Raw genomic sequence first — 12,474 nt, 5'->3', positions numbered from 1 at the left:
TTTTTCCTTAACTTTATTTTATTTTTATATACTGTGCATTATTACTATTTTACTCAGATGTTTGTTATTTTTGTGGGAGGTTTAGTAATAGGAAAATTCTCTCCCTACCCACCCAAAAAACAAAATCCCTACAGCTTTGTTTTTCCTTCAAGATTAGAGACACCTTCAACATTTTATCTCCCTCTACTGATAACAAGGAAATACAGTAGCCTTGCTCTTTCATCAGTGCCACTGTTAGAGTGATGGGTATAAGAAAAAAGTCCCTGTGAGTGTGGCTGAAATTAATCTTTCATTTTGGGAACTTTGTGGAGGGATGTTAAAGGCTGAAATAATCTGCTTTAAAGGTTTGGCTGATCAGTCTGTAGTTACCAGGCCATCTTTTTTTGCCTCAAAGCTAGAAAAAATATTTGCCTTTTCCCAGTCCCCTGGTACTTTGCCTGTCCTCCATGATTTCTCAAAGATCACAGAAAGGGGTCTGAGCTTACATATGCAAACTGTTCCAAGACTCTGATACAATTAGTCTCATCCTGGAGACTTAACTGCTTCATGGTAGCAAATGCTCCCTGTTCATCTCTTTACTTAGCTTGGGTTGCTACTCCCTTCTTTTCTCAATCATTCTGCTTAGGTTCATTTGAACATGTCTTCTTTGAGAAGACTAAAGCAAAGTAGGAATTGAGGAATATGCTCTTTCCATATTACCTATGGCTGCCCTACCATCCTCTCCAAACGTGGGTCAACACCTTTACTCTTGGTGTTGTAAAAGTACATATTTAAAAAAAAACCCCTTTTGTTGTTTTTAGCTTTCCTGAGCCTAAGTTTCATTGGAGTGATGTGCTTCCAGTATCATATTTCTAAGAAGTTCCAACTCTCTTGACTTCCTCTGACCAGTCTGAGGTCACCTGTTGGCATGGAGTTAAGTATTATCAGCATGAGGATGATATGCTGTTATACATCTCTATCCCTTACTGACCCAGTGAAGCTTTCAAGGTTCTTTCCCGGTGTCTGGAAGCTGTGGGCATCTGGATGGGGAAGAATACACTTTGGCTTAAAACTAGCAAGGCTGAGTGCCTGTGGGTCTTAGGGCTCCCCAGATCTGGGGACCTTCCATTAATTCTAGTTGGGGTACCACTACACTAGGGAGAACTGGTACACAAGTGGGGGGTCTTCTTGGATTTTCAGCTCCTGTTCAAAGAACAGTTGGCAGCCATAGTTAGGAGAGCTTTTGCACAAATCTGTTCTGGGAGTGGGAGGCCCTGCTCACAGTCACTCATGTCTTGATCACCTCCCATTGGGCTATTACAATGCCCTCTACATGGGCTGTCTTTGAAGACCGCTTGGAAACAACACTGGTCCAGAATACAGCAGCATGGATAGTTCTGGGTGCAACACTGCATGCTCATGTAACACCACTATTTCCCAAGCTACACTGGCTCCCAGTAAGCTTCTAGGTGCAATAGAAAGCTCTTCATGGCATAGGGCTGGGTTATTTGTGGGACTATAAAAAAAAATAGTCTGTAATTTTACTCCCCTCCCCATCTCGGTGGGTTTGAGTCTACACCCATGTACTCCCTACATGCCAAGCTACATGCAGCCACACTGCACTACTATGCTAAATTATAATATAATTTGTTTGGTTTTGGCTTACCATGATGAGTGAACAGTCATTTTGCTTTATTTGACAAATAATAGTTAAGCACAATATGTAAACCTAGTCTGACAGTGTAGTAACCTTTTGTATTCTGGTCATTGATGGTAATATTAGTAGTAAGCTTTTTTCAACAGTATTTCCTATCTTAAGATTTTTCATAGAGCTGTAGCTTTCTTAAACTTGCAGATTAAATGAAAGTTGGCATACTAATGCTGTTTAAATGGAACACTTCATGCTTTTTTCCTTCCTGCTTAACCTGAGAGTCTAGAGCTGCATTTCCACAATTATAACACTAAATCAAGGTTTATTTTAGCCCAGTTTTATTGAACAAGGCCATCAGATTTTGCTTTACAGTGCTGTGTGTATCAGCCAGCTGGTGTTTATTTAATCAACCATTTAATCAACCATGAACTCAGAAGCTCAATTCACAGAACACCTTAGGCTAAAATGTGTTTTACTAATGTGTATAAATCTAGTATGGTTAATTAATACTCCATATGCTATGTAACCCCAGCATTACCTCTAATGCAGTAAACTATGGCTCCATTAACCATAGGTTAGTGTGTTGTTTAAGCACAGTCATATCTTTGTAGATGAATGCAATCATCTTGCAAATTAGTAAAACCAATTCTAGGTTTATTTATCTCAGTTTCATCTGTTAGTATCCAGAGCAATGTTTCTCAACATCAACAACTTTAAGATGTGTGGACTTCAACTCCCAGAATTCCCCAGTCAGCCACTGATCCAGAGGATATTCCCCCAAACCTAGCATTGTTAAAATATTTATTTTTCTTTATATTTGTGGGAGTGTGCTTTTGGTTTGTTGAGGGATATGCTTAGAGTGAAAGAACTACTGCGCAACTAAGGTTTCGTGTATTTGTGAATCCAGCCATTGAACTTTGTAAACGATGCAGTATGGCTTAGTGTGCTGTATGAATCCAGCCATTTGTATTCATTCAGTAAACCATGGCTTAGCATGGTACGTCAACATTGTTTCAAAGTTTCTGAGTTCCCTTAATGGGCTGGAGGTTTGCTCAGGTTTATCATTTTTTTTTATGTGCAGTATTGTGTTCATATGGCTGTCTTTTTGGTGGAAACTGTGCTTATATTATAAATGCAGTTTTATAGAATCATGTTATCCATATACAGTATGGGTTTTAATGGGCTGTGTATTCTTGATCCTATGTAGGATGCCTACATAGGAATCTGGCTTTTTGTGCATGCTATTTGTGCAGGAAATGGGTTATATATTTTACCAGTATTTATAGTTTTTGTGTTGTACTTTTATAGGGTCTGTGGGTTTTTAATATAAGATGCATGTTTTGCCTGTGTGGAATTTTTTTGAGCATCAGTGGTTTCCCTTCTGTGAATTGGGTATTTTGTTATCTTTTGTGGGAAATTTGGAAATTCCAAGTGCAATTTGACTCTATAGAGCAGTGTTTCTCAACCTCATCAAATTTAAGATGTGTGGATTTCAACATGCTGGCTGGGGAATTCTGGAAGTTGAAGTGCGCTATAGAGTAACAGGTTGTTTTGTTGAATATCAGAGCCTTATTCAAAATTTTCCATGCTGTTGGGTTTGGAAATGGTAACTTCACTTCCATACTCCTCTTATTTAATTTAGTTCCAGAGGTAATGATTGGATTATGGAATTCTTTTTGTAAAAAATCCATAAACTCTGCTCTTAATTCAGCTTTGGAAAACTGACCTAGATGATAGTTTATTGTCTGGCAGAATGGAACAACTTAGTCAAAGCATTAGACTAATAGAGATCATGCATGGATGCTTCACTGTTAATCATTCTTTCTGGTTTAACTAGTTTGTGTCAGAGTTGGGAAGAATGAATAAATCAGCATGATTATTTCTGGTCTTTTGTGAGACAGTTGTCAAGTATCTAATACTGTATTGTAAGAGTCTTTTTTGAATGTGAACTTTTCAGTATTCCGGCAATGCACATGGCTAGTAATTCAAACAGTCTATTGTACTAGAAGGAGAAATCGTTCAGAAGAAATTCTAGTTCAGTAACAGAGCTCTACATCTCCTTTAAACATTGCAGGTGGTTTGTTTTTTAATCTTAATGGATGCCTCATATTTCAAAGTGTTTCACATTGCTATTTAATACAAGATGGCTTTTAGAATAATAATTTCTAAAATTGAAATTATGCTGCAATTATTTTTAAACAGTAACAATCCACAGTTCCTTCACCTTCTGCTAGAATGATAACTTTTAAAAGGTTCATATCACATGGCTGTCAGAAAACTTCAATTTTTTTCACAGCTGTGAATTTCAGTAAAGAAATAGCATAAGATATACTATGTCAGTGTATTCTAAATATTCAGAATTAAATAAGATTTTGATAGAATGAAGTCAAGATTCAAGAACTTGAAGTGGAGAAAAATGCTTATATATTTTTATGTTGCAATTCTCAAACCTAAATTTTTATTTCAGTTTTAATGGTATGAAGATTCACTATGTTAAAGCAACGGTTTATACTAATTACATAATTATAATTTCTAAACATCTAAGTATTTAAATAGAGAGAAAGCTTATCAAATATCATCTATATGGCATTTAATGATCACTTGTGGGCATTGTAGTCCATTGAGAGTAGACTGAACTAGTTTATAACAATTGACTCTGAATTTTAAAAGTCTGTGGAAAAGCACATTTGATTCCAGCTATGTCCAAAAGCATGGAGCATTGCTACCCATCTGGTCTCACTTGATATAATGTCATATGTTACCATGTGCAGCTGAATTGTATTTTCTTATAAGTGAAAATGTTGACTTAATTTCTATCATAGCTGGATTACAGATAATATGTAAGTATGTAGCATCTGTTGCAAAGTTCAGTTCCAAATCTGTTCTGAAGAAGTGAGCAGCATGGTTAGTGCAATATCAGCACATAGTTGTTTCCCAGAAGTAGGAGTAAAGTTTTTGAATATCATACATGCCTCAATTTTTTGTTCTGATATATCCCATTGAAAGCCATTATGGCAACATCTCTGAGAGTAGGCTGAACTAGTTTATAACAATTGACTCTGAATTTTAAAAATCTGTGCAAAAGCACATTTGATTCCAGGTATCGCGCTGGGGAAATCTGCCATCAAAGACCTATCTAAAGTTTTCAGAAGTAAAGACATCAGTTTAAAAACAAAGGTGTGTCTGACTCACACCATGGTCTTCTCAATTGCCACATATGCCTGTGAAAGTTGGACATTAAAAAAGGAAGATAGAAGAATTAATACATTCGAATTGTGGTGTTGGTGAAGATTATTGAAAATACCATGGAACAAACGAATCAGTTTTAGAAGAAAGACAACCAGAATGTTCCCTAGAGGTGAAGATAACCAGGTTTAGACTCTCATACTTTGGGCACATCATCAGGAAAGACCGATCGCTTGAAAAGGACATCCTGTTTGGTAAAGTTGAGGGCCAGCGGAAAAGAGGAAGACCTTCAATGTGATGGATTGGTACAATTACCGCAACAATGGATGCAAACATTGAAACAGTCAGGCATATGGTGCAAGATTGAACAGCATTTCATTCTGTTATACATAGGGTCGCCATGAGTCGTAAATGACTTGATGGCAACTAACAACAACAACAACATGTCCAAAAGCATGGAGAATTGTTACCCATCTGGTCTCACTTGATATAATGGCATATGTTACCATGTTCATATCTGTTGTGCAGTTGAAATGTATTTTCTTATAAGTGAAAATGTGGGCTTAATTTCTATCATAGTTGGATTACCATTTTATAGTGATGTCACTGAACCATCCCAATGTAACTAAATATAATGAGCACTGCTGCTAAGTGGATAGAAGATGTAGTTTCAAAGTGAAAAAGCTTCTTGTTCAGCTGTTAGCTCTGAACTGTGAAGAAGATAGATACAGCAAACAGACTTCGTCATGATCTGAAAACCTCTTTGTACTGTGATCAAGGTAGCAAAAGCCAGGCTTGTATAGTAAACACTTAATAAGGAGCTTATGACAGATTTATCTTGCTTTTGGTAGGTGGATCTTACTATAGTGGACTGTACTGAAAGTCTTATGGGCTTTGAAGCTAGTTGGTGTCTAACAATGTATTTGCTATTGCAGCAGTCCTGGTGGATAAATTGATGAGTCATCAGGTCAAGTGGTTATTTCTCAACTGCATGTATTTAAACTCTTTATTCTCTTTTTACATATTTGTGAGAGTTTCAGGCAGAGCAAATCATTTGCTATTTCTAATTACTTTAGAACTTCCTTTTAGATGCCTTTATAATCTTGGTGGATATTTTTGTTCATTTTTTAAGGTAAGATCTATCCTATATTTTTACTTTAAGATTCTTTGAAAGAGATTGATTCTGAAGTGAATTAAAACTGAAAAACTTCATTTCACTAATATAAAAGCTTCAGTCTCAAATCTCAGATAAAATGATGTTAGGTACCCCAGTATTTTCTAAATGAAGTGCTGCTTTTAACCCTGAGAGAGGAAAATCCTAAATGGAGAGTAGTTTATAGTGGGACACTTCTTGGAGTGCTGCATTATAAATTGGTTATTTAATATACTTAAAACCTGGAGCAATCAACATGTGTTGTACATAAAAGTATTTTAAATGAGTATAGTAGCTTTTTAAAAAGAATGGCAGTGAAATATGTATTTAGTCTTACAACTACTATGTTTGTATTGGAGATATAGAGCTATAGCTAGAGAATTGTGTGATAAAATATTGAAAATTGATAGAATTGTAGGAAGAACTAAGACAGATCAAAAGCAAAATTAATTATTGCATTATATTTTCTTCTTAGACAATATTGAATTTTTCACTGATGCTCACAGCTTCTTTCTCTTCTGGAGCATATTCTTGATCTGTACTGTTTTGGAGGGTTCACTTAGTGCTGCATCATGCTCTTGAATGTTCAAAATGACTTGTACTCTCTCAGTACAAAATCTCTGGTTTGTTTTCCTCTCTCACTAATAAGCCAGCTTTTCAGACTTATTTTTCATAGCCTGCGTGTTTCTTCTCTGCCATCCCTCCACCTTTTCCTTGCTTCTTGACCCTTTTCTCCACTATTCAGAGCCTCTGTACATTGCCTTCCCTGCGTCCTTGGAATTTCCATCATTCTAATCCACAAGAACTATTTTCCCTTTCCTTTTTCTCTTTCCTTGGGTGGCTGGGAATATTGCTTAGTAAAATATGCTATTTTTTGCCACAATGGGTCAGAATTATTATGGGAAAATTAAGCTGCTGGTGACTACTGCTTCAATCTGAAGTAATTCCAGTCGCTGAAGGATTTTTGAGATTTTTTTAAAAAATTCATACATGTTAGGTATTTTAATTGAAGTAGTGGCAAATTTGTGGAATACCCTAATGCCAGTCGTCACCATCTTGCCAACCCTTAGTCTACCAAACAGTGCAGAAATGGTTGAAATGTGTTTAAAAACTAGCAGATATTTTAATGTTGGATTTTCATTCTTCAAAATATTGGAGAACGTAGGGGGAGATTTTTGCTGTTCAAAGTTGAAGGAGTTCTAACACAGGAGATACTGAAGACTTGTATATGGCAGATCAGTACTTGGCAAGTGAAATCTAGAAATCAGGGTGTCCTGGTTCACTATAAATAAAATTTCAAAAACTAAATATTTCAATGTTATCCATGTTATAAGTGTTTGAGAAAATGTGGTGCTTACTGCCTGAATTGTCAAATCACCCTGATTGATTTTAATAAGTAGCACAGAGACTGCTGGATTTATCTGGGATTCTCTGATTATCTTGCTGGTTCCTAAATGAGACTCGGGTTGCCTGCGCATTGAGGTGGCCAGCTCCTGTTGAGGTTCCTTTCTGAAAGACAGACTTCAGCAGGAGCAGCTCTGCTGCTGTCAGAGAGGGACACCTGTAAAAGGCACACAAAGAAGGCCTGAGATGTGGCCTCTAAAACCAAACAGGCTTTGTCAAGCATTTCAGTAAACTATGGAAGGCAGGCAGGAAGGCAGGCAGGTGCCACAAGAGAGGCTTTGCTGATGGTATTGCTCCTATATCGGCAGGCAGAAAGAAGCCCCATTTAAGGAGACCCACCAACCCATGCCTTTTCAGATATGTCTTTCTAGCTGCCCAAGTTCAACTTTGGCACCAGTGAGGCTTTACATGTGGCAGCAATAATTGGCTAGGTTTTGTTTTATTTATTTATTTTTGCTGAATCTCCCTCAGGGAGAAAGCAGGGAGAATGAAGAGGTGACAGAGAAATAATGTCTGTCTTCTTTATGATAGATTTAATTTGGCTATTATCAAAAGTTTTCTTGGCAGATTATATAGATTAAAAACAATCCCTCAATAATAAAAAATGATGAAAGGATTTTGGTCAATACATAAGGGAAAAGACATTACTGTAGAATCATTTTACAGTTTGGAGCCGGTTTGGTGTAGTGGTTAAGGTGCTGGCCTAAAAACCAGGAGACTGAGAGTTCTAGTCCCGCCTTAGGCCTGAAAGCTGGCTGGGTGACCTTGGGCCAGTCACTCTCCCTCAGCCCAACTCACCTCACAGGGTGGTGGTTGTGGGGAAAAGAGGAGGAGGAAGGAGTATTTGGTATGTTCACCACTTTTAGTTATTTATAAAAATAATAAAGGTAGGATAGAAAATAAGTAATTCCAAGCTGTTCAGAGTATTAAAGTCAATACCAAAACTTAGAATTTTCTTTGAGAATGAATTGGGATCTACTGCTGGAGGGAAGAAACTGTAGTATCACATGGTTGTTCATCATAATTTGTTAATAAATTAAAAGTTCTGTTTTCAACACACTGAACTTTTGAAGCATTTTCAAAAGTAGCTGCTCATGTACCACAATTCAGCAAACCAGAAGACTAAATATAGACAACAGATACCTGGCAGTTCGTTTTGATAAGGTTGTGACTGGCATCCTACCCTAAGCTAAAGAAAGGAACTTCTAGCTACTGAGGCTTCTTGAGCATCAGGTCATAATGATGTGTTGGAGTATCTCAGTAAGCATTACCACTGACTGTGTGTGGGGGAATGTCAAGTTACAGAATCCTCTAAGGAGTATAGAAACAGCTTTTTGGAAGTAAGGGAACACAGAGAATCCAACTGTATGCAGACATTACTGCTGAAAAGTGTGGACACATTTGAAGACTGGGCTGAAGAATCAACTGTTGTTTAGGATGAACTGCTTGTCTGGTTGATATAATCAACCAGAAAATAATTTCCAAACAGCTCTTCATTCTCTTTTCTTTGTTTTCTTGTTTAGCTACCTTTTCAGCTCAGCTCATCTCCACATAGTTTTGTTCCTCCTTTACGTTTTCCTTCCTTTCCCAGTACAGCTACCCTTTAACCTATGTCCATCCTATTTTTTTCTTCTTTTCTGCTGTTTCTGCTGGAAGGAAGGAGATGTCTCTGTACTGTTTACTGTGCATGAGAATGGATGATGTATGTGAGATAAAATGGTTGGAATACAGTATTACAGATGGGGTTGAATTACTTCATAGATAGAATACCTTTTATATAGGCAATCAATCTAATTCTTAATTATTTTTTGTGCTGGCCTTGCTCTTTTTTGGAATGTAGCTTTTTGTACACTTGTATGGGGAGAGAAAATTGTCTAGGATTGGTTGGAGTTGGCAACCATATGTTGACAAGATAAATCTGAATTGCAAAGAGTATTTATTCTTTTTTCTATCTCTTCCTTTCCCATCGGTAGTATCTTAAATTTAGGGTCATTCTCCTATATTTGTGCCTTTCATTTTTGCTTTCCAGGTGCAGGACTTCACTGGTATTTCTTCCTTCAAATATGAGTTGAACTTTGATTCTTTAGCTAGTGCTTCACTAGCATTTCACTTACAGATGCATCACAAGACTAGGATGTCCCCTGTGGCATTTTTCACATATGGGACCAGCAGCATGGTGCCAGAGAAAACATATCAGTGTTCTGGAATTGTGACTATTTTCAAAGTTCTTCAAGGATTCAGAATACTGTTTCAAGGTCATACAATTCAAGTAACTGCAAACAGTGTAAGAGGGAACCTGTCCCCTCACACTTCTCTGTTTGTTGTTGAAGGTTTGAAATTGGTGCATCTGCTTGTACTACATTTGAAGGTCAGCCACTGCATTGATCATCTCAGGTGTTTCCATACAAAAATGCAGAATGTGCCTTTTGCCACTGATTTTCTGTCTGAAGACAGCCAGATGCTGACTTGTTTATAGGGCTGTGCAAACTATGGAAAAGAGATGTTTTGCAGTATATAGGAATGCACATGATGGATCTCTTTTCAGACAGTTAAAGCAGCATCATCATTTGCAAGGTTTGCACCATGCAGTGCAGTCTTCTTCTGTTGCCAGTTCTAATACTATATGCAATCCTGGTTTCTCCACTTCTGGTGAGGGTGGTTGCTATGGTTCAGAAAGAAATGCTAGTGATTCTTTGAGGACCACAACAGGCATGTTTTTCAGTCTTTCTGTATCTTTTTTTTTTTTGGGTGAAAATACCTTTTTGCTGAGATCAGGTATGTGTACTGAAAATACTGAAAGATCTCATCTCATTTAAATCTCATCACATCGCAGAGGGAAAGGACCTACAAACATTTTACTTAGTTGTTTACCTAGTTGTATAGCATATGAGAAGAGTCTTCCTTTAGAGTTTCTAGTTCTTGATGTACTTAAGGCTACTAAGAAACCATCAGTGTGGTGTTATATACTTCTAAATAAATGTGTTTTCTAATTTCTTATAAAGCAGTGTCACAAGTAAGAGAATGCAAGTTATGCTCAAAAACTCTAATGGTGATAATGATTAATGGCATTCATTCTTGTTTGCTGGATACTGACTAAGATAATCTGATATGCAAATTTAAAGAATAAATGTCCCCCCCCCCTGCCCTGTTATCTTCATTTGTTTTCCAGATTATTGAAGATTTAAGATGGATTTCTCTAAACTTCCCAAAATCCGTGATGAAGATAGAGAAAACTTGTTTGGCTATGTCTATGGAGTCTCAGGGCCTGGTAAGTGGTGCTTTGTTCTCTTTGAGAAATCCTCCAGAAATCTTCTGCCTTCCTTTTATACCTCTACAACTTTCCTACATTATATGCATACAGTACAGTGTTCTGAGTTCATTGTATGTTTTTCAAAATATACTATTTTTCTCATGAGAGCATCTAACTAGATGTAATGCAGTGCTAAATTATATTATTCCAGGCTTTCAAAACAGAGTTTAGAACAGAACTGTGCTCTATTTTGTGTATGTCCACACAGAGAATAATATCAAGTGTAAAAATTTCTTCATCATAGTGAGAAATTCTCAGTGTCATGAGAAAAGTTCACCTGTTTTTCCCTCAGACATTACTGAACATTTTTTTCCTCTTTCTTCAACTAATATATCAACCTTTATGAGCCTATTTTGTTTCCTCATAATATGTTTTACCAAGAATTTCCCGCTGGCCTGTGGCCTCTTTCAGAAATTAACTAACTCTGGCACTGAATTCCTTGCAATAGAGGGACTTTCTCCTGAACTCTTAGTTGTCAGGTAGCCATCAGGGTGAACCTTGTATATGTTGCCACAACTGTAATCCGCAGGCTTGATTGTGGTCGTTTCTCCAGATTCCAGGCTTCTTGTTGGGAGCAAGTTCTTCAGGTCATAATGACCCCTTCTTGCTCTCAGCCTTCAAGCCCAGCCCCTTAAGTTTCTTTGTTTAGCTCCCATTCCAGGTTTTTATTTACCACAGCCAGTGATAGTACAGTAAAAGCTTGATTTTATGCATCCCCATTCAGTGGACTTGTGTCATGCGCTGCCTGCCTCTGAATAAGGCTCAGACACTGGTTCGATGGATCAGGCTCTGATTTATTCACAGCGCAGTTACAGCGTCGGAAGAAAAAGCTGAGAGTGACAGGAGCGCGCCGGTGCGGGGTTTAAATACCCCGCGCCGGTCAGCGCCCCCTCACTCGCGGTCACGTCACCCCCCTTTGTCCAATACGTTGCCCTGCCGGTGGGTGAGGGGTTGTGAGGCCCCGCTGGCGTTCCGGGATCGCCCATCATCGGGTTTTCTATTCATCCGGTGATTGCTGTCAGCTGGGCGATCTCCGTTGTATTGGCGCTGATGGCTTGGGTGTGCTCCGTGATCCGTTTAGTTATTGTCTGTTGGCCGTTAGTCGTTGTGAGTTGATGGCTACTTATCTTGAGCCCCTTCTCCTGTTTCCTTGCTATTGTCATGTGTGCCATTGTGCTGATGACTTCAGCTCAACGGCACTCATGACATACTGCCCCCTGTCCGAATAGTGCTCCCCCCCGGTTTTCTGGTTTTTTTTTTTTTTTTGGTGGAGCTGTCAAACGGCACTTTTTTTTTTTTTTTTCCGAAATTCCCGCCGGAGTAGTTGTCGCCCCTCCCTTTGCTCCTCCCTCTACCACGTGCCTTCCCAGGGTGTGTCCATAGTGCGCATGCCCGGGTCACGTCCTGGCGTGCGCATGCTCCAGCCACACCCTGTTTGTTTGGCTCAGTTCGGCGAGGAGAGAGGCGTGGCTGGTCGGGTGCTTATCAGCTCCAGGTAGGGCCCTTCTTTTTTTTATTTAAAGTGCATCGCCTTTGTTATAGCTCCTGGGCGTTGCCCCCAGGTTGCCCTGTTGACTTGCTTGCCACTCCCCCGCGGCCGGGGGGCGGGGGGAGGGTGCTGGCGAATGCTTGTCACCGCCTCGTGGGCCCGGGGCGGGGGGAGTGAGTCCCGGGGGGGGGAGGTCCACCCAAGTCGCGGGCTTGGGGGGGCCCTTTCCCTTGGGGCACGGGAGGCGGGGGGGGCCTGTGGGGGGGGGTTTGCAGGGGACGGCTTGCTGACCTTGGTTGTGG

At 39.1% G+C, this 12,474-nt stretch overlaps 1 protein-coding gene across 2 annotated transcripts in view; it reads left to right on the top strand.

Annotated features, from left to right (window-relative positions):
- ATP6V1A (ATPase H+ transporting V1 subunit A) overlaps positions 1–12,474 on the top strand; it is a 41,141-nt gene that overhangs the window by 2,080 nt on the left and 26,587 nt on the right. For both annotated transcript variants that reach the window (XM_063294613.1, XM_063294614.1), the window contains one exon: positions 10,543–10,641. In XM_063294613.1, the coding sequence (XP_063150683.1) occupies positions 10,560–10,641 (82 nt within the window). In that variant the 5' untranslated portion in view covers positions 10,543–10,559. The remainder of the gene's footprint in view (positions 1–10,542; positions 10,642–12,474) is intronic.

Source organism: Candoia aspera, chromosome 2 (assembly GCF_035149785.1).
Source record: "Candoia aspera isolate rCanAsp1 chromosome 2, rCanAsp1.hap2, whole genome shotgun sequence".
In the NCBI taxonomy this organism is placed as follows: Eukaryota; Metazoa; Chordata; class Lepidosauria; order Squamata; family Boidae; genus Candoia; species Candoia aspera.
This window is presented reverse-complemented; position numbering and strand designations above follow the sequence as displayed.